At 43.4% G+C, this 24,417-nt stretch overlaps 1 protein-coding gene across 2 annotated transcripts in view; it reads left to right on the top strand.

Annotated features, from left to right (window-relative positions):
• Positions 1-24,417, top strand: part of LOC126278011 (facilitated trehalose transporter Tret1-like) — a 132,376-nt gene that overhangs the window by 24,966 nt on the left and 82,993 nt on the right. Inside the window, exon 2 of one of the 2 annotated variants that reach the window (XM_049977714.1) lies at positions 22,365-22,601. The exons of the other annotated variant lie outside the window; for it this stretch is intronic. Within the exon in view, the coding sequence (XP_049833671.1) occupies positions 22,415-22,601 (187 nt within the window). The 5' untranslated portion in view covers positions 22,365-22,414. The remainder of the gene's footprint in view (positions 1-22,364; positions 22,602-24,417) is intronic. 2 annotated transcript variants of the gene reach the window in all.

The following is a 24,417-nucleotide window of genomic DNA, read 5'->3' as shown; positions in this document are numbered from 1 at the left end:
ATTGACGGCACGTTGAACAGTGGACGTTACATTTCAGATGTGTTACGACCCGTGGGTCTATCCTTCATTCGATCCCTGCGAAACCCTACATTTCAGCAAGATAATGTACGACCGCATGCTGCAGGTCCTGTACGGCCTTTCTGGATACAGAAAATGTTTGACTGCTGTCTTGGCGAGCACATCGTCCAGATCTCTCACCAACTGAAAACGTCTGGTCAATGGTGGCCGAGCAACTGGCTCGTCACAATACGCCAGTCACTACTCTTGATGAACTGTGGTATCGTGTTGACGCTGCATGGGCAGCTGTACCTGTACACGCCATACGAGCTCTGTTTGACTCAATGTCCAGGCGTATCAAGACCGCTATTACGGCCAGAGGTGGTTGTTCGGTACTGATTTCTCCGGATCTATGCACCGAAATTGCGTGAAAATGTAATCACATGTCAGTTCTAGTACAATATATTTGTACAATGAATACTCGTTTATCATCTGCATTTCCTACTGGTGTAGAAATTTTAATGACCAGTAGTGTACATAGCTGGATTAGGGCAGACAGAGGATCACTTAGTAGGTGGAATGGCGCGTCGTGGTCTTGATCATCTGCTTCTACGACGTACATCTGGTGAGTACTGTCTCGTACAGTGCATTCGTCCAAGCCACACTGGCCCCATCCCAGGACTTATGGTCTGAGGTGCAATAAGCTACAGCCCTCGTTCACCTTTGGTGCTTCTGGAGGGGACTTTACCACCACTCGGTACATACAGATTGATTTTGGACCCATCTTTTGCCGTTCTTGCAACAGGAAGGCTGTAACGTGCCTCTTACGTGAGGAAGACATTTTTACCAGTTTTAGTAAATTATTGTCTCTTATTGATGTATTCACGATAGTTAGAAAGTGCTGTATTCCGTAGCCGGCCATGAGTCGGAGAGAATTTCCCACGCTGGATGGCTAGGTGACGAAGCGACCGTATTTCGCGCATAGTGGGGTGGGGCTCGGCGCTGGACCGTAGCAACAAGCGTCAGCCTGGGAAATATACATGACGGGAAGTACCGCCATCTTGGTTCCAAAGTCACCGATTTTGTTTATTTATATTTAATAATCAAAGTCGTTTATGACAACATGAATACTAGGAGGAGCCTCTGGATGTTTAAAACTATTCATCATAATTTTGCCTCGTTAAAATTCACTCCAGTTCATTAAAAAATGCATATCTTCCTAACTACGAACTTGATCGGAAATCCACGAACTGTGACGAAACTAGTAAGAGATACAGACTGCGCGCCAAAGCTGGCAGTCGGCGTTAAGAGCTCTTCCTGTCTTGATAGATGGTAGCCATGCTCTCGGTTACGAGTAGTTTGTCACATGAGTGTTTCATTATTGATCTAATATAAATAAAAGTGATATTACGGCATTCTGAATGTTAATTTCGAGTAAATAGATACCCCAAAGTTGATCGATAGCAATTTCAGATAATTAGCTTCCTCCGGCAGAGACATCCAATGCGCAGATGAAGTATCTGCACGAGACGACATTTACGACAGCTGCACCGCGCACAGGTAGGAGGTAATCCGACGAGACGACCCACCAAGCCAGATCGAGGAAGGTCCGACTTCACTCGCAAATTCTGGTTGGAAATGCTGAACAGTTATACTGTACGTCACATATACCACCCTCTACGGACTCTAACCTGAGTAATAACAGCATCAGTTTAGAAGCGAGGCGATCTTGCAAGGTGATGTATTGTTCCAACAGGATCATACTCGCCCACACATCGTCCGTGAAACTCAAGGTGCTCTGCAAGACGTGCTGGAACTTCTCTGGACACACGATCGCTGGACTTGCTCCAGTCGACGGGACGAGGAGTTACTCGTGCGACTCGTCAACCAGCGACACTCACAGAAGTACGTGAACAGGTCGAGCAGGATTGGAATGACGGATCGCACGACAGTATTCGCCATCTGTACGATCGAATGGATGCCAGTCAGCGCCTGTATTTCCACCCGTGGAGGATTCACCAAGTATTAATATGGGTGCTTTCTCGACACCACAAATCAACTTCTGCGATTCACCTGGAAATGTAATCATTTCATGTACTCCATATGCACTCTGAAACAATAAATCTTGAGTGACTCTGAAACCCCTCGTAGGGTCTACTAATGTTTTTCAAAAATGTTCAAACGTGTGTGAAATCTTATGGGACGTAACTGGTAAGGTCATCAGTCCCTAAGCTTACACACTACTGAACCTAAATTATCCTAAGAAAAAACACACACACACCCATGCCCAAGAGAGGACTCGAACCTCCGCGGGGACTAGCCGCACAGTCCATGACTCCAGCGCCTTAGACCGGTCAGCTAATCCCGTGCTGCTACTAATTTTTTCCCGTCAGTATACTTCCGGCTGTACACTGAATGCTAATCATGTGATTTATCACCCCTACTGAAACTGTAGAACGTGACTATACTGAAAGGATCCAGCTGCGGTCAGCTTGATGAGATACGTGAAGGGCCCATCAGAGCCTTGGCACCTTTTTTACAAAACGAAAATATCATCAAGGACGTTCAGTAAATTGTCGTACGAAGATTCTGAATGTATTATGGATTGGAGGGTTTTGTAATTTCTCTCTCCCCTAAGTGAAATGTCATTCGCACTTCCACTTGTCCCGGCTCTCGTTAATTTATAGTGCGGCTGTCCACGTGTCTAGGTCGACTCGAAAACAATGACCACCAGAAATGCGCTGCAAAGCCTGTTACGGACAGTGTTGTGATATGAACACGGCGCGATATGAAAGTGGCAAGCTCGTTCACCTTGTGGAGAACAAAAGATAATATCCGCAAATGGTAGCTTTCGCCTTTAGAAATAATGGAGACATTCTACATTTACGTTTCGTAAGAGTACATACGGTTTGTAAGTAGTCACTCCCTTCCCGCTCCGCCGGCCGCGGTGGCCGTGCGGTTGTAGGCGCTTCAGTCCGGAACCGTGCGACTGCTACGGTCGCAGGTTCGAATCCTGCCTCGGGCATGATGTGTGTGATGTACTTAGGTTAGTTACGTTAAGTAGTTCTAAGCTCTAGGGGACTGATGACCTAAGATGTTAAGTCCCATAGTGCTCAGAGCCACTTTTGAACCTTCCCGCTCCTCCGTGGTGAGAGGGAATTCCCGTAATTTGGTGTCTCAGGACACTCTAGACACTGTTTATTTCGGAATATAGAATTCCCTGACGATTTCCCAATTGGAGTGTTCCATGTGTACAGCTCCAACTACCATTCAGCGTTCGAAGCCTGTTGATTCTATCGAAGACATTCTGTATCCTCTTATAGTAACTCAACCATGACACTGCGTCGTGCAATACCTTATGCGTCAGATTGTTTGCGTACGTGGATAACATGAGCAATTCTGTCATACTTCCCTGGGGCTCTCAGCATGATATCTTTGTCTGCCATGAACACTCGCCATCCAGGACTATTTCTTAAGAAGGCTTCTAGCCACTCACATATTCCGTAAGTTCGGACCACGTTAACAATCTTCACTGGGTCGCTGTGTCAAACGCTTTCGGGTAATAAACGAATATAGAATCTGCTGTTGCCCTTCACCCGTAGTTCGTAGGATATGTAAGAGACAAGGGGAAATTGTGGATTTATGGAAACCAGCTCTTCACTCTCAAGGAAATTCATTGTATTCCAAGCGATGTTACGGACATGTATCTGTAATTTTAGGCTCGAATCGAAGTAATTGCATTAAGTGTAGTCTTTTCACACAGCTCTATGGCGCAACACCATAATGAATCTTTACAACAGACAAATTGAAAATGTAGGTGTTACACCCGTCACATGCTACACCTATGTATTGGAGCTTGATGCAATGTCTCGATACCATTAAACTACGAGCACAGTACATCCTGAATGTTCTGAAGTTTTCTTCCCCACACCCGAAGACTGGTATTACTTCGCGTCTAAAGATATGCTCATATGCTGAGTTTCACGTCAAGTATTTTTGTTGTTAGTCATCGAACACTGCTAGCTCGTACAGCATAAAGCTGTCGGCACACGTACCATGAAGTCTAACATTGAGTTTTGAGAGTGTGTCGTTTCTGACGTCATAGCGTGGAAAAAGCTAGTTGGTGATACCTAGCATGTCAGATATTTTGAACATGTATTTGAACGTATACCAATGACATGGTCATACGCACGCCATCTCTCTCCAATACAGAGCCGCAAAATGCCATATTGACTTTCAGTTCAAGCCCATATGTACACTATATGATCAACATACGTTTTTCATATTAGTTGCATTTTGATGCCACCTACTGCCAGGTATTCCATATCAGCGACCTCAGTAGTCATTAGACATCGTGAGAGACTAGAATGAGGCCTTCCGTGGAACTCAAGGACTTCAAACGTGGTCAGGTGATTGGGTGTCATTGTATCATACGTCTGTACGCGAGATTTCCACATTCCTAAACATCCCTAGGTCCACTGTTCCCGATGTGATAGTGAAGTGGAAACGTGAAAGGACGCGTACAGCACAAAAACGTACAGGCCGACCTCGCCTGTTGACTGACAGAGACCGCCGACTATTGAAGAGAGTCTAATGTGTAATCGGCAGATATCTATCCAGACACAGAATTCCAAAGTGCATCAGGATCTTGGATTTCGTGGTCGGGCGGCTGCTCATAAGCCACACATCATGCCGGTAAATGCCAAACGACGCCTCGCTTGATGTAAGGAGCGTAAACATTGGACGACTGAACAGTGGAAAAACGTTGTGCGGAGTGACGAATCACGATACACAATGTGGCGATCCGATGGCAGGGTGTGGGTATGGCGAATTCCCGGTGAACGTCATCTGCCATCGTGTGTAGTGCCAACAGTAAAATTCGGAGGCCGTGGTGTTAAGGTGTGGTCGTGTTTTCATGGAGGAGGCTTGCACCTCTTATTGTTTTGTGCGGCAGTAACACAGCACAGGCCTACATTGATGTCTTAAGCACCTTCCTTCCTACTGTTGAGCAATTCAGCGATGGCGATTGCATCTTTCAACACGATCGAGCACCTGTCCATAACTCGCAGCCTGTGACGGAGTGGTTACACGGCAATTACATCCCTGTAATAGCCTTTCCTGCACACGGTCCTGACCTGAATCCTATAGAACACCTTTGGGATGTTTTGGAACGCCGAATTCGTGCCAGGCCTCACCGACCGACATCGACACCTCTCCTCATTGCAGCACTTCGTGGAAAAAAATGTGTGTGAAATCTTATGGGACTTAACTACTAAAGTCATCAGTCCCTAAGCTTACACACTACTTAACCTAAATTATACTATGGACAAACACACACACACCAATGCCCAAGGGAGGACTCGAACCTCCGCCGGGACTATACTTCGTGGAGAATAGGCTGCCATTCCCCAAGAAACCTAACAGAATCTGATTGAACCTATGCGTCCGAGAGTGGGAGCTGTCATGAAGGCTAAGGGTGGGCCAACACCATACAGAATTCTAGCATTACCGATGGAGGGCGCCATTTTCAGCCAGGTTCCGGATACTTTTGATCACATTGTGTAATTATGCCGTTTCTAAACACCAGCAAACTGAGGATCTGTCGAAAACCCGTCAATAATGGTATGATTTGTTGTACTAAAATGTCGGGAAACGTTGTATTGGTCGTTAAAGAATTATTGTAACTCCCATCTTACGAAAGTACGCCGTTTGAAGGCTGCGGCACAAGGAGGACCCATCAAAAACACATTGTTCGTGGTACAATGTGTTACAATTAAATGTCAATCGATAACATATCTACGATTAAAGCTTTCAGAAGGTGATAAACTCACTCAGGGTTGGTGTAGTGTAATTTGCAGTGTCATGGAATTGTTAGGTGCTAGATGATGCGTTGCTGGTTCGCGTCTAACTGTATCTAAATACTTTATTACTACCCTCCTCGTTTTCAGATGGGCTCTTACACTATCTTATTAGTTTTATAATAGTATGAGTATATTATATAATAGTCGGTGTTACTTAAATAAAAGTGCCCTATTTTTGAGAAGTGATTTTGTTCCATTGCTTTAATCTCTAAGACATCTTGCCCTACTTGCTGTAAGACGTTTTACACTTTGTTTTAATTTTTGTATTTCACACTTTGTAAAGATTCTGTTACTGAACGGTCACAGTGATCAAGAAAGAATTACCTAGGCTATTACTAAAAGGTGATAACGAAGAAATAATTTTGTTTTTTTATTTTTTCTATTTGTCTTTTTTTTCCTCTCCGTCGCCCCATATGGATGGGGGGGTGAGCTGTCAGCGGTACATTTCTCCGCTCTTCAGCCATGCGAACTGAAAAATTTATAAAGAGAAATTGAAACAGCAGGAAGGTAAAATTCTTCTTATAAAAAGACTGAAGCACTGCACATTCAGTTAAAATCTGGAGAGCCTGCACTATGGTGAGAAGTATTCTCGGAGGAGAGGGTATGTTCCATGGGGTTGAGGGGTTTGGGTAGAAAGGAAGGGGTCCGAAAGCTAGGAAAAACTATCTAGATAGGAGTTAAGGCGGATAGTGGGAAATGCAGACGCTGGAAAAGACAGACGGTGAGCATTAGTGCGCTTTGTGGATAGGACAGTGGTTACAACAGGAAAGGGATGGGGAAATATGGAGGGAGGAAAAGGAGAGAGGACCTCCGATGTCGAATGGGATAGTTGGGGTAGAGGTAAAGTTGGTAGGAGGGATAAATATCGGGGCGGATCTCGTCTGAGAGAGGGAGTTAGCTGAAGTTGCGTTGAGCTGGAATATGGAGTGTATGTAGTTGTAGGGATGGAGGGATGTGTTTCTCAAGGCGCGGCTGCATAACAAGACTGGTGATCAGAGGGGAGACAATGATGTGAATGGAATCTGGTTTGTGAAGATTGTAGGAGATGCAGAGGTGTACGATGTGAGTGAGGAGGGTGGGGAGGAGGGGGGGGGGGGAACTTGATGAGATGGTAAAGCATCCAGGTTGATCAAGGTATAATTTTTACCCTATGTGGAGAACTATTGTAAATCTGTGTCGAACTATTTGTAGTGGAACTATTATAAGCCAATGTCCTTATTGACTGAACATGGTACTTTCCTTTTTGACATGTATCGATGTTTTTATCTATTTGTACCACATACAGAACAAAATGTCTAGGGTGTGAACAAGTGAGGAAACCTGAATTTTAGATGAGATAACATAGGAAATTTAAGTCTGTCCATTTCGCAAAAAGTGTTATTTGTGAACTGCATGCAGCTAACAACTGTTGCAGGAGCGCGCTGCGATTGCGTATACCACGATAAGGCACACGTACCGTAACAACAAGTCACATCGGTTACGAGCGTTGAACTCGGTACGCTCAACGTTGACGTTCGAAAGTACGGACCGCATGCAGACACGTTAACGAGCAGTGCGCCAGCTCGAGGGACGTGGAGGTGAGCGAGATACGAAACGAAGCTGTACAGTACATTAACGACAATGGCTTCAGCACTGGCCAGCCTGAGTTTGTTTTTTAGGCGGTTTCCCACACACTTTTAGACAAACGCTGAGCTGGGCCTAAGTTTCTGCGTCAAACAACAAGCTACACAAACATCTGAAACAGGATCACACACAGAACAGAATTAACACACTTTGGAGACTGTGCTCGCATGGGTCTTCCCTTCATTAAAAAACTTACCAATGCAGTGACTTGGGAGGGCACCCGACACGAAGTTAAATAAAATAAAATTGCCCTTCCTTGCGTATAGCGATCCTCATATCTAAGACGGAGGGGACGCTAACGAACAGAAGAAAGAAGAACATGCCGAAGAATGAATCACACGTACGAAATCGTTCCCGCTCTTTTAAGTAATATTGTACCAAAGAAGTTATTTTGATATTGTTTTATTAGGCAACCAGTTTCGACGTTCCAATCATCTTCAGGTCTATACAATAAAGTTACAAGACAGTAGATAAACATATAACAGGATGTCACACACGGTATTACATAAATGAAGTAAGTGACATATTAATCTACACATATTTTGCATCACTCTGCTTCCCAGAACTCCTGAAGATAGACTTGACTGTGGATATTGTATCACAGACACAGTCCCTTAGACTGTTCAGAGATGTCACTAAACCCGTCCACAAATGTAAACAACCATGCATGAGCAGCGCCTATTAGGCGGAGGGGGTGAGACAGACGATCAGTTCCACTCATTCCGCCAGGAAAGAGGTACATGGCTCGTCTTATCTGTACTCGGCCATGCCTAGAAGGTCAATACCGTCGTTCCATCGCGTCCGCATTGTTACTTTTGCCAGGAAGGGCTCTTAGCAAGGGAAGTGCCCAGGCGTATCGGAGTGAACCAAAGCGACGTTGTTAGGACATGGAGGAAATACAGAGACAGGAACTGTTAATACATGTCTCACTAATGTCGCCCAAGGGTTACTACTGCAGTGGATCACCGCTACCTGCGTATTACGGCTCGGAGGTATCCTGACAGCAACGCCACCACGTTGAATAAATCTTTTCGTACACCCACAGGACGTCAGCGCAATAGGGTGCATGATGCCTTGATGCCTAACTTCACTCCCGCCGTCCATGGTGAGATCCATCTTTGCAACCACGATACCATGCAGCGCGGTACAGTTCGATCCAACAACATGCCGAATGGACCGCTCAGGATGGCATCACGTTCTCTTCAATGATGAGTGTCGCATATGGCTTCAACCAGACAATCGTCGTGTTTGGAGGCAACCCGATCAGGCTGAACGCCTTAGACACACTGTCCAGCGAGAGCGTCAAGGTGGAGGTTCCCTGATGTCTTGGGGTGGCATTATGTGGGGCCGATGTACGCCGTTGGTGGTCATGGAAGGCGTCGTAACGGCTGTTCGGTACGTGAATGCCATCCTCCGACCGATAGTGCAACCATATCGACAGCATATTGGCGAGGCATTCGTCTTTATGGACGACAATTCGCGCCCCCAAAGCGTGCACATCTTGTGAATGACTTCCTTCAGGATAACAACATCGCTCGACTAGAGTGGTCAGCATGTTCTCCAAACATGCATGGGACAGATTGACAGGGGCTGTTTATGGACAACGTGACCCATCATCCATCTAAGTGATCTACGCCGAATCGCCGTTGAGGAGTGGGACAATCTGAACCAACAGCGCCTTGATCAACTTGTGGATAGTACGCCACAACGAATACAGGCATCTATCAATGCAAGAGGACGTGATACTGGGTATTAGTAGTACCGGTGTGTACAGCAATCTGGACCACCACCTCTGAAGGTCTCGCTGTGTCGACAGCTTATGGTCTTGATGTAATTATCATTAAATAAAACTGGTCAGAAAATTAAACTTCAAAGCAGTATCCACAATGCAGTATTTCCATTGAGACATCTTAAAACTACTAATAAGAACGAATAAACTACTTTGACACTCATTAAACACACTCCCCATAAAATATTGCACGCAATGCGTCTTGTATTTACCTATCTACCTTTTAAATCTTCATATATAGTTAAGGCTACACGGCCATTGACCTCCTCCTTCTGTACGGATGCACACCCACTGCCCGAACTCTTACGGGAATCGATAGATTGTCTGCCGCGAGTAATGAGTGTAATGGCAGGGGCACTAAGAATGTAGTATGTGGACATTAAGTGGGGAAGGTGGGCATCACGGGGAGCGCGCAAGGGATAAATCCCTGCAGTCGCGCTATCCTCTGTGTCCTCGGTGGCTCAGATGGAGAGAGCGTCTGCCATTTAAGCACGAGATCCCGGGTTCGAGTCCCGGTCGGGGCACACATTTTCAACCGTCCCCGTTGATGTACATCAACGCCTGTCGACAGCTTAGGGTCTTGATTTAATTATTTCATTCTTGAGAGCTGCATGGTCAGCGATGGTATCTGTTCTTTCGTATATGCCTGGGGCATAGATGTTTGTGATGTCCTCAGTTTAGTTAAGTTTAAGTAGTTCTAAGTTGTAGGGGACTGATGACCTCAGCTGTTAAGTCCCATACTGCTCAGAGCCATTTGAACCACACCTCCAGAAGCTCTGTACTTCTAGCGCCCTCTGAATAGAACGGCCAGTGGCAACAGCTGATCCCACTTCCTCTTGGAGCGGCTTCGCAAGATGATGATACGCAGGTCTGTCATCATTCGAGCTATAATAGAGAGAGAGACTTTTCCTTGTGGACAATTACAGCTGGGCTTTGTTTCATGCTGCAGTATGTGTAATGAGGCTTTGTTCGACTAGATACATATAAATTAAGTAAACCTTCAGTTTGTTGTGTTGTTCGCTAATCATTTCTGCTGCTGTATAGCTTTCTGTGATGGGCGTATTGTAAGACCTTCAGTAAACACACCATCAGATTATTTGACTTGTCGCTCTAACGAAGTAGGCGAATGTCAGCAATATGTCTCGTGCTCTTATCGTGGCGTGTTTATCTTCTGCCGGTAGGTCAGACGATAGAAGTGCCAGTTGCACGCTTAGAGTAGCAGATTGACGGTGACCAGAACTTTAAACAGAACTTGATACATTTTCACCCACATTTATTAAAATAATAAAAAATATAGACATTACGTAACTTGATTCTGGATGCTGTTTACAATTTACAATCTGAAGTTCCTTTGATATTGGTACGTTCAACTTATTCTCACATATACTCTGATACTTGACAAAAGTGTCTGTACATTTAGCTTCATGGCTATGTACTTGAATATGGTAATCTTATTAGGCGCAGACTGAAACTTGACTACAGACTGGTACAGACTGTTGCAGACAAATGCAGACTCACTAACTGGAGATCTGTACACCCGTTAAAATACCTTGCCCATTCATGTATCACTGCGCGATTGTGATCCACGAGAAGAAAAGGTTCTACGTTAGCAGCAATCTCATTGGCTGCGTTACATATTAGTACGCAGATCGGCTGAAGCAGAATTTGGTCCGTCTCTATGGCAGCGCCATCTCGTAGTTCGGAGACGGACGAGCGCTGCACCTGCGCTGTTGTGCTTAATGGGGCGCGCTCTAGTGGGAAAGTTGTGTGCGCGCTGACTACGTGGAACTATGTACAAAACACATTCCTACCACAGCAATTACCACACCACTCAGCAGATCACCTCTCCTTATCGTTTTGTACAAAGTCGTATGCAACGCAACTGAATATTTCAGTTGCACTGCGTATATTCTGGAGATTTAAATAATAGTTCACTGGCGAGAGTGGTTTTTCGGGCTTTATGATTTTTGTATGCATGCCAGCGGACGTCCTGGTGGTGTCAGATGAGCTGGCATGAGTAGAACAACGGTGTAGTTCAAGAAACTGCCATGGATGACGCACGCATCGCGTCATATCGGCAGACCAGCTGAAAGAAGTGTTTACTTGCGAGCAAAAGTAAGCAGAGCAGACCAGTGCTACTACTGTATTAAACCACCACAAACATAATTTTGTGCTAGAGCTGACAGTTGTCGCCTAGTCAGTTGTCAAATGCCCGCATCTGACGAGGTAGACGGGTCGAAATAAACGAACACGTGTCTCAGATTATCCGTCGATACTCGACGATTTCTGAAAAACGACGGTCAAAGTTTGCGACTTATCGTCCAGGTACTTTACGTGTCTTTCACGTGGCACTGTTCTCAGACGAATTAGCGGCACGGTCGTTAACGTCTTGCGTTCTTAATTTTGGGCCCTGTGTTCGAGACTCGATTATTGTTTTTTATTTATATGCCCACACCTGTAGAAGACTACTACACTGATGTTTTCCAGATCTTTGACATAGCGTTGTCCTTATCCGTCTACTAATTGTATGTCACATGAATGAATTTAAACAAAAAGTGAAAATATTTGAAATTGTTTTGGTTGAAGCTCCTGTACTGTATCTTGGTTCGCAATCCACTACAAGCGCCAGTTTTTTGAAAAGTGACTCATTATGCATGGTTTACCGTTAATGTTTCGCCAACACGCAAACTCTTCACCAATTTTAATGAAGTTCCTTTCCCGAGGGAATTTCATACGAAATACTATGACTGTAGTAAATCTGTCTTCGCCCGATGCTCGTGGTACGCAGAATATTTGTGTTGTTCAGGGGAATTCAGCAAAGCTTCCTGAATAATAAACGTACAAAAATATATAGGAATTAATGTAAGGATTGCTATGAGATGAAGTATCAGAATATGAGAATTTAAACAGATTGTAACCCGTCAACAGACGATACAGACACACATTACATAATAAACGTATGAAACGTATTGTGAAATACAGTTGTAATTTTAAAATAATGTAACCCCCTGTATCCCCTAATTTGATAAGAAACATTCGTGTAGTAACCTTCTACGGACACGGGTTCATAAACGAAAAAAAAAAAACTAAAACCAATTAACAACACTCAGGATTCGACAACAGGACCAAAACTAAGAAGCCGCGACGCTAACCACTGACACACAAAAACTTTGACGTCCTTCTTTTCTTAGAAACAGTCGCACACCTACGGATAACCCAGGACAAGAGTTTGCGTATTTTGACTCCTCTTCCATTGACCGAAGTACCATGCAAACCGGGTGATGGCACTTGCCATATTCTCCTCGTGTGTATATTGTAGTGCGCGTATCTACATAGATTCGGACGTCGTCACGCCCACCTGCAGATACTAAAACTATTATTGTATACTATACAATGACTGATAACTTTCAGTGAATATTACACTGTTCATATTTGTCCACAAGGTTTTTATTTTTTAAACGATCCCATTCCTTCCACACTAGAGGTTGCGTATTGTATGTGGAATGTGGTAACAAACAGATGATGTGGACACAATTTTCTTTCTTTGACTCTTAAGAAACATGGTATGATTCCCGTCAAGTACTAGCACAACAGAAATAGTGCTTAGAGCCATTTGAACCATTTCTTTCCAACGGGAAAGGAAATGATTAGTACTGCCACAGGATACCATCCGCCACCCAATGTACCGTGGGTTGCGGAGTATTTATGTTCAAATGTGTGTGAAATCTTATGGGACTTAACTGCTAAGGTCATCAGTCCCTAAGCTTACAAACTACTTAACATAAATTATCCTAAGGACAAACACACACTCCCATGCCCGAGGGAGGACTAGAAGCTCAGCCGGGACCAGCCGCACAGTCAATGGCTGCAGCGCCTTATCCGGAACCGTGCGACTGCTACGGTCGCAGGTTCGAATCTTGCCTCGGGCATGTGTGTGTGTGATGTCTTTAGGTTAGTTAGGTTTAAGTAGTTCTAAGTTCTAGGGGACTGATGACCACAGCAGTTGAGTCCCATAGTGCTCAGAGCCATTTGAAACTTTTTTTTTTGCAGTGCCTTAAACCGCTCGGCTAATCCCGAGCGGCATTGTTCACAGAGTGCTGCTATGAGTAGAGTTATCGATGTCGGTAAGCGAGGCCTGGCACTAAGTCGGCGTTCCAAAACATCCCATAAGATTCTGGTCAATACGCTGTGCAGGCCAGTCCATTGCACTGATGTTATTGTCATGTAACCACTCCGCCACAGGACGTGCATTATGGAAAGGTGCTCGATCGTGTCGAAAGATGCAATCGCCATCCCCGAATTGTTCTTGAACAGTGTGAAGGAGGAAGGTGCTTAAAACATCAGTGTAGGCCTGTGCTGTGATAGTGCCACGCGAAACAACGAGGTGTGCAAGACCCCTCCACGATAAACACGACGACACCACAACACTACCTCCTCCGAATTTTACTGTTGGCACTACACACGCTGACAGATGACGTCCACCGAGCATTCGTCATACCCACACCCTGCCATCGGACCGCCACACTGCGTACCGTGATTCGTCAAGCCACACAATACTTTTCCACTGTTCAATCGTTCAATGTTTACGCTTCTTATAACAAGCGAGGCGTCGTTTGGCATTTACCGTTGCTTATGAGCAACCACTCGACCATGAAATCCAAGTTTTCTCACCTCCTGCGTAGCTGTCATATTACCAGGGAGGTTCAATAAAGAATGATCATAACTTTTTTTTTTGACAAGATACGTTTACTCATCCTCATAATTTTGATGGTCCTCCTCAAAGTAGTCTCGCACGAATGTGATGCACTTGCTCCAGATTTTCTGCCTGTCTTCAAATATATGCTGGAAAACATTTTTTGAGAGGTCCTTCAAAATAGCCTCCGCAGCCTTCACCACTGCTTCTGATGATTGATAATGCTTCCCACGAAGGCGTTTCTTCATGTCAGGGAATAAAAAAAAGTCACATGGGGCTAAATCCGGACTATAGGGAGAGTGAGGAGACGTTGATTTTTTGCAAGATATTCAGCAACAGCAGTCGCAAAATGCGCCGCTCATTATCGTGGTTCAGCATCCAGCCTGCTTCTCGGAAATGTGGTCTTTCGTGCCTGATATGGACTTGCAATGTTCTCAGGACATCCCTGTAGTGTTGTCCGGTTACTGATGTGTGTGCGGGTACAACATTCTGACAAACCATTCCATGAATATCAAAGAAGCAACCACTTTTGCTTTTGGTGGAGGGGGGGGGGGGGGAGTTAGTGGTGAAGGAAATTTCCACACTAATGTTTGCTGTTTACTCTCAGGATCAAAATTATGTAGCCAAGTTTCATCAGCAGTGATTACATTTGAAAGTAACTCAGGTTCTTCTTCTAACATCAACTTCAACTGCATGCAGACCTGTACGCGAATGTCCTTCTGTTCGGAAATCAACAGTCTTGGAACCTATAGCGCATAAGCACGCGCCATGTGTAGTTTTTCTGGCACCAATGTATGGGTGGCACCCTATGAAATGTTCGCTATTTCAGAAAGTGATCTTGAGGTAATTCGTGGATCCTCTCTCAAAATGGCAGCAGAATTGTTGATGTTTACTCCCGTAACAGCAGTAACTGCAGCACGGTGTCCACCTTCCTTTGAAACTGATTGTCTCCCGTCTTTAAACATTTTAAACCTCCTTCGAACTGTGCTGTAAGGAACAACAGACTCTCCGTAGGCCTCCTGTAACATTGTATGGCCTCAGCTGAAGATTTTCTGAGACGAAAGCAGAATTTCAAAGCCGCATATTGTTCCTCGCCTGTTACCCCCATTAGAGCGGTAGGCGATACTGCACTTGTCTGACCTTGCCTGCCTCTCACAGGCGGGAACCAAGAGTCCCACCAATCAAACTACTGCGATGTGTTTGTTGCACATTATGCTAATAGAGTATCATTAGATTAACTTTTAGCGCGAGAAATTATGATCATAAAAAATTATGATCATTTTTTATTGAACAGCCCTCGTACTTGCAGTGGATCCTGATACAGTTTGGAATCCCTGTGTGGTGGTCTAGATAGATGTCTGCCTATTACACATTACGACCAACTGTCGGCGGTCTCTGTCAGTCAACAGACGAGGTCGGCCTGTACGCTTCTGTGCTGTACGTGTTCCTTCACGTTTCTACTTCACTACAACATCGGAAACAGCGGACGTAGGGATGTTTAGGAGTGTGGGAATCTCGCTTGCAGATGGATGACACAAGTGACACGCAATAATCTGACCACGTTCGAAGTCCGTGAGTTCCGCAGAGCGCCCCATTCAACTCTCTCATGATGTCTAATGACTACTGAGATCGCCGATATGGAGTACCTGGCAGTAGGTGGCAGCACCTAATATGAAAAACTTATGTTTCTGTGGGTGTCCGGATACCTTTTATAACATAGTGTAGCTTCAAAAAGTTCACAATTGCCAAACCACTTTGTAAAAATGTGTCTGAATACAGCTACTAGCTGACGTGGTGAAGATATCCTAATATGAGATAGTGCATCCCCATGGTAGCAAATATTAGGAATAAGCCATCTAGCGCTATAAGCCCAGTCTCATAGATATGCTGCTCATTTTGAAGGATAATTCGTTATAGTGAGTGAAATGGAAACTGCTCTTTCAAGTTTCGAATCACCATTCGAGCATGAAATTATAGCTGATGATATCAATATAAATTTTCTATACAGTAATCCACCCAGTGTAAAATTTAAGTGGTTGCTTTCTTCTTCAAGTGTGTCGTTACTTCGGCTTGCTCCTACCCATCATACCAACGTTAGTCACACTTCTCTGCAACGAAATCCCCAGACTGAGTACTTCGTTCTTCTTTAATATCTCCACCTGACCTGTTCACCCATTACATAATTTTCATGCCGTACTTGCCAGAATGTTCTGGAAAGAAACCACAATTGGCTACATGCCGATAGTTCAAACATATTAATTTATCTGAACTTGCAACTGAGGCGTACAAAATAGTTTGGGGGAAGTCATCGATTCCTTTGTGGAAAATTAACGAAAAACTTACTCAACTATATGCCAAATATGACTCTTAAAGACCGAAAAAGTAAGAAAGAAACCTGCACCGCGGCTAACTGAAGAACTAAAACAGCTCATGAATCTCAAGGTGCTGCACATAGGACATAAAAGCTACGTGCTACATCTGAAACTCTTATTACTTACAAGCAGAAGTGGAACAGTCAGTCAAGCTTTGAGAAATGCAAAACTCAGACATGCCCATACATTAACGGACAACAGAAATAGACTAGCTGTCATAAGGAAAAACCTGCATGGTCTTGGTATAAGCAAAGTAAAAGCTGCAGCTGATTCCATTGTCCCATCTAATAAACTGAACCGGTACTTTGCATTACCTACAATGGCAGTTGAACCACAGAAGCAAAAGTGACTCTTTGAGAACTTTAGAGGATAAACGACTGTAGGCAAGAAAAATTTTATGTAAAGTATGTCACTGGCAACACCGCCCATACAGCCATCATGCGTATCATATCAGCATTTACTGGACTCGATGGCATTACATTCCAAATCATGAAGCATATTATTGACCCACTGCTGCCCACTATAGCAAATTTTCAACTTTCCTTAACCACGTTTCCACTGAAGCCTCGAAACGGGGACAAGTTAAGGCATTATCTACAAAGGACGCTGCCACAGCACCTTCTGATTACCGACCTATCTGCACTCTTCCTCCACTTTTGAAGGCCATAGAATATGTAGTTCACGTCCAGCTAACAAACTACCTAACTACAAACAACCTACTACAAGAAGACCAATCAAGGTTTCCGTAAATATATAGCACAAACTCTACCACAATAAAGATAACAGATGACCTAAAGCTCGCCATGGATGCGAAAGTGGCAACTGTCATGTGCATCTTAGATTTCAGCAAAGCCTTTGACACCGTCGATTATGACATTTCACTTGCAAAACTCAGCAGCTTAAATTTCTCGCCGAGTGCAGTGCAATGGTTTCGGTCATGCTTGACATCTCGCCAGCCGTGCGTCATGCCCTGCACTGGAAAGTCAATGGACCCAGATACTTTCCGGCGACCCCAGGGTTAGCTATTAGATCGTATAGTCTGTCATTGTACATAAACTGTGTGTTTTTTGCTATTGCAAATACCAGTTGTAGGCTGGTAGCCCCCAGTTGTACATAAGTGCAAAACCTACAAACCTGAAGACAGCTATCGAGAATCACAGAACCGACTTATGTGCAATATCAAAATGGGCGCAGGATATAGGGTTAAAAATCAACCCACTCAAAACCCGAGCGGCACTGATTGGTCATTCTACTCCCATTGGCCCGAAACATTGGAAATCACTACCATCTTTTATCTTACATGGGATAAGTATCAACTCTCCTTCATCGAAGAGTTTTGGAGTAACGACAGATGAAAATCTAAGTTGGACAGTGTACGTAATTGTAATGTACAAGAAGGCAACAGTATCTCTCCTTTCCCAGAAAAAAATACATAAAGCTCTTCTCTCTTGACATGAAAAAGAAACTTGTACAAACACTTGTACTTCCATTTTTTATTTATTTACTATTAAAAACAGTCTTGATCACAATTTATTCAGTATGGTGACCGGTTTCGACCACTACTGTGGTTATCTTCAGACCAATGAGTAAGAACCTCCTTCTGCTAGAGGATCACTAGCATTAGGTGGTTCTTACTCATTGGTCTGAAGATAATCACAGTAGTGGCCGAAACCGGTCACCATACTGAATAAATTGTGGTCAAGACTGTTTTTAATAGTAAATATTTGTAACATAATGATCACTGTCACTCCCATAATGTATTCAAAAACTTGTGCTTCTAGTTATTGATTACAACCGTATTATCGTTCAGTGCCTTTCTCAGGAAAGCTCACGCCGCCTGGAACTGGTTCTGAATGCTTGTGTTCATTATATCTGTGACGTTCGACTCCTTAATCACATATTACCATCATATCCACAGCTATCCTGGTTTGGTGCAGACAAGCGCAGAGCTTTCCATAGCTCCTGCTTGCTCTGACGTCTTATCACTGAACGCTGTCCCTCATATCTCTCCTCGACCTTAACACTCCTGTCTGACCAATACGGAAGCAATACCCGTTCCCGTCAGAGTAAAATCCTTACTGTCCCACTCCCTCGTCCAGCCACCTTGTACAGTACTTCTCAACAGCGGGAACCAGTATCTGGAACAACCTCCCCCACTATATTAGAGAACTACATAACACCTCCAACTTCACAAGACAGATAATTACATATCTATTAAAGCAATGGTAAGATCATCATTGTCCCTGTATGCATTCGTTACCCTTGCACAGATCTCATTCGAAGCTGATGTCTCCAACTTCCTAGTATTCATAGCGAATGTGCCTTTCTTAAATTTTCTTTTCCCAAAACTCGGTACATCAGAAAACAACTACTTCTATACCTATAAATTCTACTTTTATCTGCTTCTGCCATTACTGTTATTAATGCACAACTACTGCCATTATTATTATTATTATTATTATTATTATTATTATTATTATTATTATCACTACTAGCGGCTGCATCTGCAGTAGCAAAAGTAATACCAATATTATCTTTGTTAGGTCAGCCTAGTTAGCTGAAAGATAACGCCCTGGCCTCCCATGCATAGGGCCTAGGTTCAATTCCCGGCCGGGTTGGAGATTTTCTCCACTCGTGGACTGAGTGTTGTTTCGTCCCATCATCGTTGCATCCTCATCACCGGCACGCGAGTCGCCCAATATGGCGTCGACTGCAATAAGACTCGCACTCGGCGGGCCGAACTTCCCCAGATGGCGCCTCCCGGCCAACAAAGCCAGACGCTCATTTCATTTAGTTCGCAGTCACTATAATTCACCCATACCGTACATTGCGCAAGCAGTTAAGGAAACAAAGGATAAATTTGGAAAGAATTCAAGTTAAGGGGGAAGAAATAGAAAGTATTATATTTGCCGGTGCCGCAGCAATTATGTCAGAGACTCCAAGTGGCTAAGAAATTCATTGAGATGAACTGACAGTGCCTTTATAACAGGTTGTAAGGCGAATATCAACAAAAGTGAAGCAATTGTAATAAAATCTAGTCGAATTAAATAGGGTGATGGTGAGGGAATTAAGTTAGGAAATGAGATACTGTTGTAGTGCACACGTTTTGTTCTTTAGGCGGCAAAATAAATGACGATGACTGAAGTAGAAAGGAAATAAAATTCAGATCAGCAATAGCAAAGAAAGTATTCCTGAAAAAGAGAAATTCGTAAACATCAATTATAAATTTAAATATTTTATTTTTGGTACAGATTTCTGCAGAATTTTTGATTTTTTAAACGTAATGATTACAGTCTTACACAACAAGCTCGTTTTGGCGCTTTGCCACTATCAAGCTTACATGTGTAGATTAATAGCTATTATACTGTTCCTTACGTCTATGTTAGTTTCTCTGTCAACATAAGGAACGTAATGCTTAATAACTGGTACGACGTAGTTCATATTGCGCTTTGGATTATAAGTATCGGTAGTCTTTCTTTTATGTTACAATCACGTTATTTCTATATACTTTTACTTGTGTGATTCCGGTACAGTTATTTTTCACAGCTTTTTGACAGCTCCGTCTCCCTCAATGTTGTATGTTTACAATAGAAATTGTATTTAAGAAAAATTCAGTGAGTACGTTTAATTTTACGAGATACTATTTTTAGGATTTAGGTAAATTATGGTTTGTGTTTGTCGTAACAATTTAGGTTTTTCCTTTTATGACGTCAATAAAATTTTTCCAGTTTTTTTTATGTTTATCTGTTTGTTCGTTACGGATGTCACATGCGTATTTTTCCGTATGAGTGTAAATTTCCTTTCTTCCAAAACGTTTAGTCAATGCCCTTTAGGGACTTTGTGCAAAAATTTTAGAGCAGTTTCAATAGTTTTTGCCTTATGTTTTTGGCTTTTTCAATGGAAATAAGGTGTCGACTGTTGCCGCAGTTTCGTGTATCTTCTTTACATCTAATTACGAAATTTGTACCAGTTTGTCAGATATAAAATTTATCGCAGTTGTCGCAAGAATGTCTGTAAGGCCGGGATTTTAAAAAGCGGAGATATTTTTTGGTATTTGATTTTTGTCCTTCAAGTTGTTTTTCGTACGAAATGATAATTTGGTTTTTGTTTTCTTGATCAGTTTGTTCATCTGATTCTATATTTGGCCTATGTATGATGTGTGACAGGTAGATTTATTTGTGATTTTTTTCTTCTCTTTTTCATGTTACCTCTTTAAATATGCTATCTGTTTTAGGTTTTGTATGCCGTTGATACCTAGATAAATAAGATTCTTCTTCTTGTGGCAGGGCCCTCCATTCCTCCACCAGTGCAATTGGCAAATGATGTTTGGTTGTTAGCGCACGGGGACGTGCCACAGTACGTTTTCCCAATGCATTCCACACGTGCACGATGAGTTGGGTCAACAGGCGGCCACTCGATTAGCCGAACATCCTCTCGTTTCAAGAGCTCCCCCAATTGCACAGTTCGATACTGCCGCAAATATGAATCCAGTGCCGAACGCACCCTTGCAAATACGCACATGAGAAGGAGTACGGTGTCTCGATAATGTTTACCTGTGACTGTACCTAGTTCAGAGATTTGGAGATCAGTAGTGCCATGTAACATTACGCCTCCCAACACCAAATCTACCAGACTATCAAAACGATCATTTTAGACATTCCTGTGTGCATTACGTCTTCCCATTTCTCGCCATACAAGGGTACGTCCAGAATCACTTCTCAGCCTGAATCTGTTCTCATCCGAGCATGCGATCCCACCTCTCGTTGGCCCAGTCCCTATGCTCTTTGAATCTTCGCAAACGGTGCAGTCCTGTTAAATGTGGTTGCAGTTGTACCCGCTGTGTGACGTGGCTCCTTTCTTGTCTTTTGCACAGTGCTCTGTACATCTGGTACTGTGACCGCCAATGGCACGGTAACTGAGTGGGGTTCCGACGACCAGTACGATGTGTTTCCTGTGTAAGTAGGCTGTTTAGGTTTTTACGTTGGTAACGCCACGTAGCGCTCTGTATGAAAATCACTGTGCCGTGTGCAGGCTGTGGCTGGTTGGACTCATTGTTGGAATGTTCACTTGTGTAGTGTTGTGCAGTTGGATGTGAACAGCGCGTAGCGTTGGTCAGTTGGAGGTGAGCCGCCACCAGTGGTGGATGTGAAGAGAGAGATGCCAGAGTTTTGAGAGGTTGCTATAAGCGGACGGTCTGGACGTGTGTCCGCCAGAAAGACGAAATTTGTAAAGATGGATGTCGTGAACTTATATATATATACAGGATGACTTTTGAACACTATTAAAGTAAATACATTGTTTGTTCTCTATCAAAATCTTTCTTTTGCTAACTACGCCTATCGGTATTTAGTGCCTTCGATAGTTAGAATCTTATTTATCTGGCAGTATTGACGCTCGCTGTATTGCAGTACGAGTAACGAAGATTTTTGTGAGGTAAGTGATTCATGAAAGGTATAGGTTTTGTTAGTCAGGGCCATTCTTTTTTAGTGATTATTGAAAAGTCAGATTGCGTTGCGCTAAAAACATTGTGTGTCAGTTTAGTGATGATCAGAATAAGTAAAGAGAGAAATGTCTGAGTACGTTCAATTTTGCTCAGCTGTTTGAAAATCAAATAAGACAGAAGTTTATCAGCACTGTCATTTTTATATTTTTCTAAGGGGATTTTACACATGGCGTCCAGTTTTCTGTGCCCAACGTCGAGATGTTGCCAAAATACTCGTCCATTCCTACCGCACAGCTAATATGATGTAGTACTTTATCTACCGCCTCCTTACGTTTCGCAGAGTAGTGTGAAATCATTTTTCTTGTTCCAGTGAATTAAATACCATTATAGCTTCGAAGTGACGGGAGCAAGTTCCCTACCTTTTACAACCCACACATCTCGAACCTCCCGAGTGGAACAGTGACAGCAATGCACGTGTGTTATTACATAGCCGCAACTCTGACTAATTCTCTGCCTTAATACCACCATTCAGTGTGCACAAACATACTGCCCAACAGGTACGGCTTATTAGCTGTGTTTCATGCAGGTACTTAAGCAGCTGCAGGAAGCCACCTTCCGGCTAAGGAGCTAAAGCCAATGAGATCACACGCAAAGAAATGGTGCAGCGTCGCTGACGACTGGGGAGTAAACGGCATCTTCAGGACGACCGCTTCAGGATGGCCCTACATTGGCCCAGTGTCCAGCGGGAAGGCGCCTGCAGTGGGGCCGAAAGAGGCCAACACGTTGGGGTCCACGTGGCCCCAGTTTCTGGCAGCGGCCGTAGGTAAGCTCGAGTGTGTATTAATGCATATGTGCATTATAGAGTTACATCAACAATGAAGAAGATCTAAAATTCATCTATAGCAGTTCCAATAATTTAGTATGCAAAAAGCTACGGGTTGTCAGAGTGTGAATTATTAATGCATAGTTAGTTGTTGTCCCAACACTGTTTTGATGCAGTTCTCCATTCTGCTCCATCCTGCGCCAGCCTTTTCATCTTCGAATAACTACTGCAACCTAAATCATTCTCACTCTGCTTACTCTGTTCATCTCTTGGTCTCTTTCTATGATTTTTACCCCCCCCCCCCCCCCCCCCCACACACACACACACTCACTCACTTCCCTTTAATACTAAATTGGTAGTCCCTTGATGACTCAGAATGTGTGCTATCAATCGAACCCTTCTTGTGGTCAAGTTGTACCACGAATTTCTTGTCTCCCCAATTCTGTTCCGTACCTCCTCATTAGTTGCATGGCCTATAGATCTATCTGCTACATTCTTATGCAACAGCACATTTCGAAAACTTTATTCTCTTTCTGTCTACACACAAACACTTTCACAAAAGACTTTCTAACACTTAACACATGTCAACAAATCTCTCTTCTTTAGAAATGCTTTTCTTTCTATTGCCAGTCTCTAACTTCTATCCTCTCTACCTCGGTCATCGTCAGTTAAAACTCGTCTGCTACTTTAAGCATCTCGTTTCGTAATCTGATTCCCTTAGCATAATCTGATTTAATTCTACTTCATTACATTATTCTTGTTTTGATTTGGTTGATGTTCATCTTATCTCCTCCTTTTAAGACAATGTCTATTCCGTTCAACTGCTCTTCCAAGTTCTTTGCTGTCTCTGACAGAATTATAATTTCAGCGGCAAAGTTCATAGTTATTTATTATTCCTGTTCCAAATTTTTCTTTCGTTTCCTTTACTGCAGCCTAAAGTTCACGCAAAGTGCAGTGCAATAGTTACGCTCATACCTAACGTCTTGCTAACAATGCGTCACGTCTGGCACCATAAGTTACAGTTGAGGCAGCTAGTATCAGACTCCTCCAGGGAACTATTAGACATTATTCTCTTTTCATTGTACGTAAATGATATCAGTTTTGTCCTACTGCAAAGACCACATATACGTCGAGAACCTCCATTTGTATATAAGTGTAAAACCTATAAACCTGAAAACAATTACCAAGCGAGGTGACGCAGTGGTTAGACACTGGACTCGCATTCGGGAGGACGACGATTCAATCCCGCGTCCGGCCATCCTGATTTAGGTTTTCCGTGATTTCCCTAAATCGCTCCAGGCAAATGCCGGGATGGTTCCTTTGAAAGGGCACGGCCGACTTCCTTCCCCATCCTTCCTTAATCCGATGAGACCGATGACCTGGCTGTCTGGTCTCCTTTCCCAACCCAACCCAACCCAACCCTGAAAACAATTATCGAGAATCCCATTACTGACCTGTGTGAACCATCAGAATGGGCGCAGGATATAGGGTTAAAAAATCAGACCACTCAAACACCAAAGCTGTACTGGCTGGTCTTTATAAGCCCTACTATCTTTAAACCTAAATGGGACATATATTAACTTCTTCAACAAAAAGTCTGTGAGTAATAATAGATGAAAATCTAAATTGGACTGAGCAAGTAACTGTAATGTTCAAGAATGCATCAGCATCCCACCATGTCCTACAAAAATAATGCCATTCCTTTTTTATCTAAAACAGTAACTTGCACAAACACCGTATACTTCGGCAATTTTTGAAAACATTTCTCGTGGAGAAGCCGAGTTCTGGCTAAAAATGCTTTAAAAATGGATAAGAA

The sequence above is a fragment of the Schistocerca gregaria genome, chromosome 6 (genome assembly GCF_023897955.1).
Source record: "Schistocerca gregaria isolate iqSchGreg1 chromosome 6, iqSchGreg1.2, whole genome shotgun sequence".
In the NCBI taxonomy this organism is placed as follows: Eukaryota; Metazoa; Arthropoda; class Insecta; order Orthoptera; family Acrididae; genus Schistocerca; species Schistocerca gregaria.
Note: the sequence above shows the minus strand (reverse complement) of the source record. Positions and strands in the feature narration are given on the sequence as shown.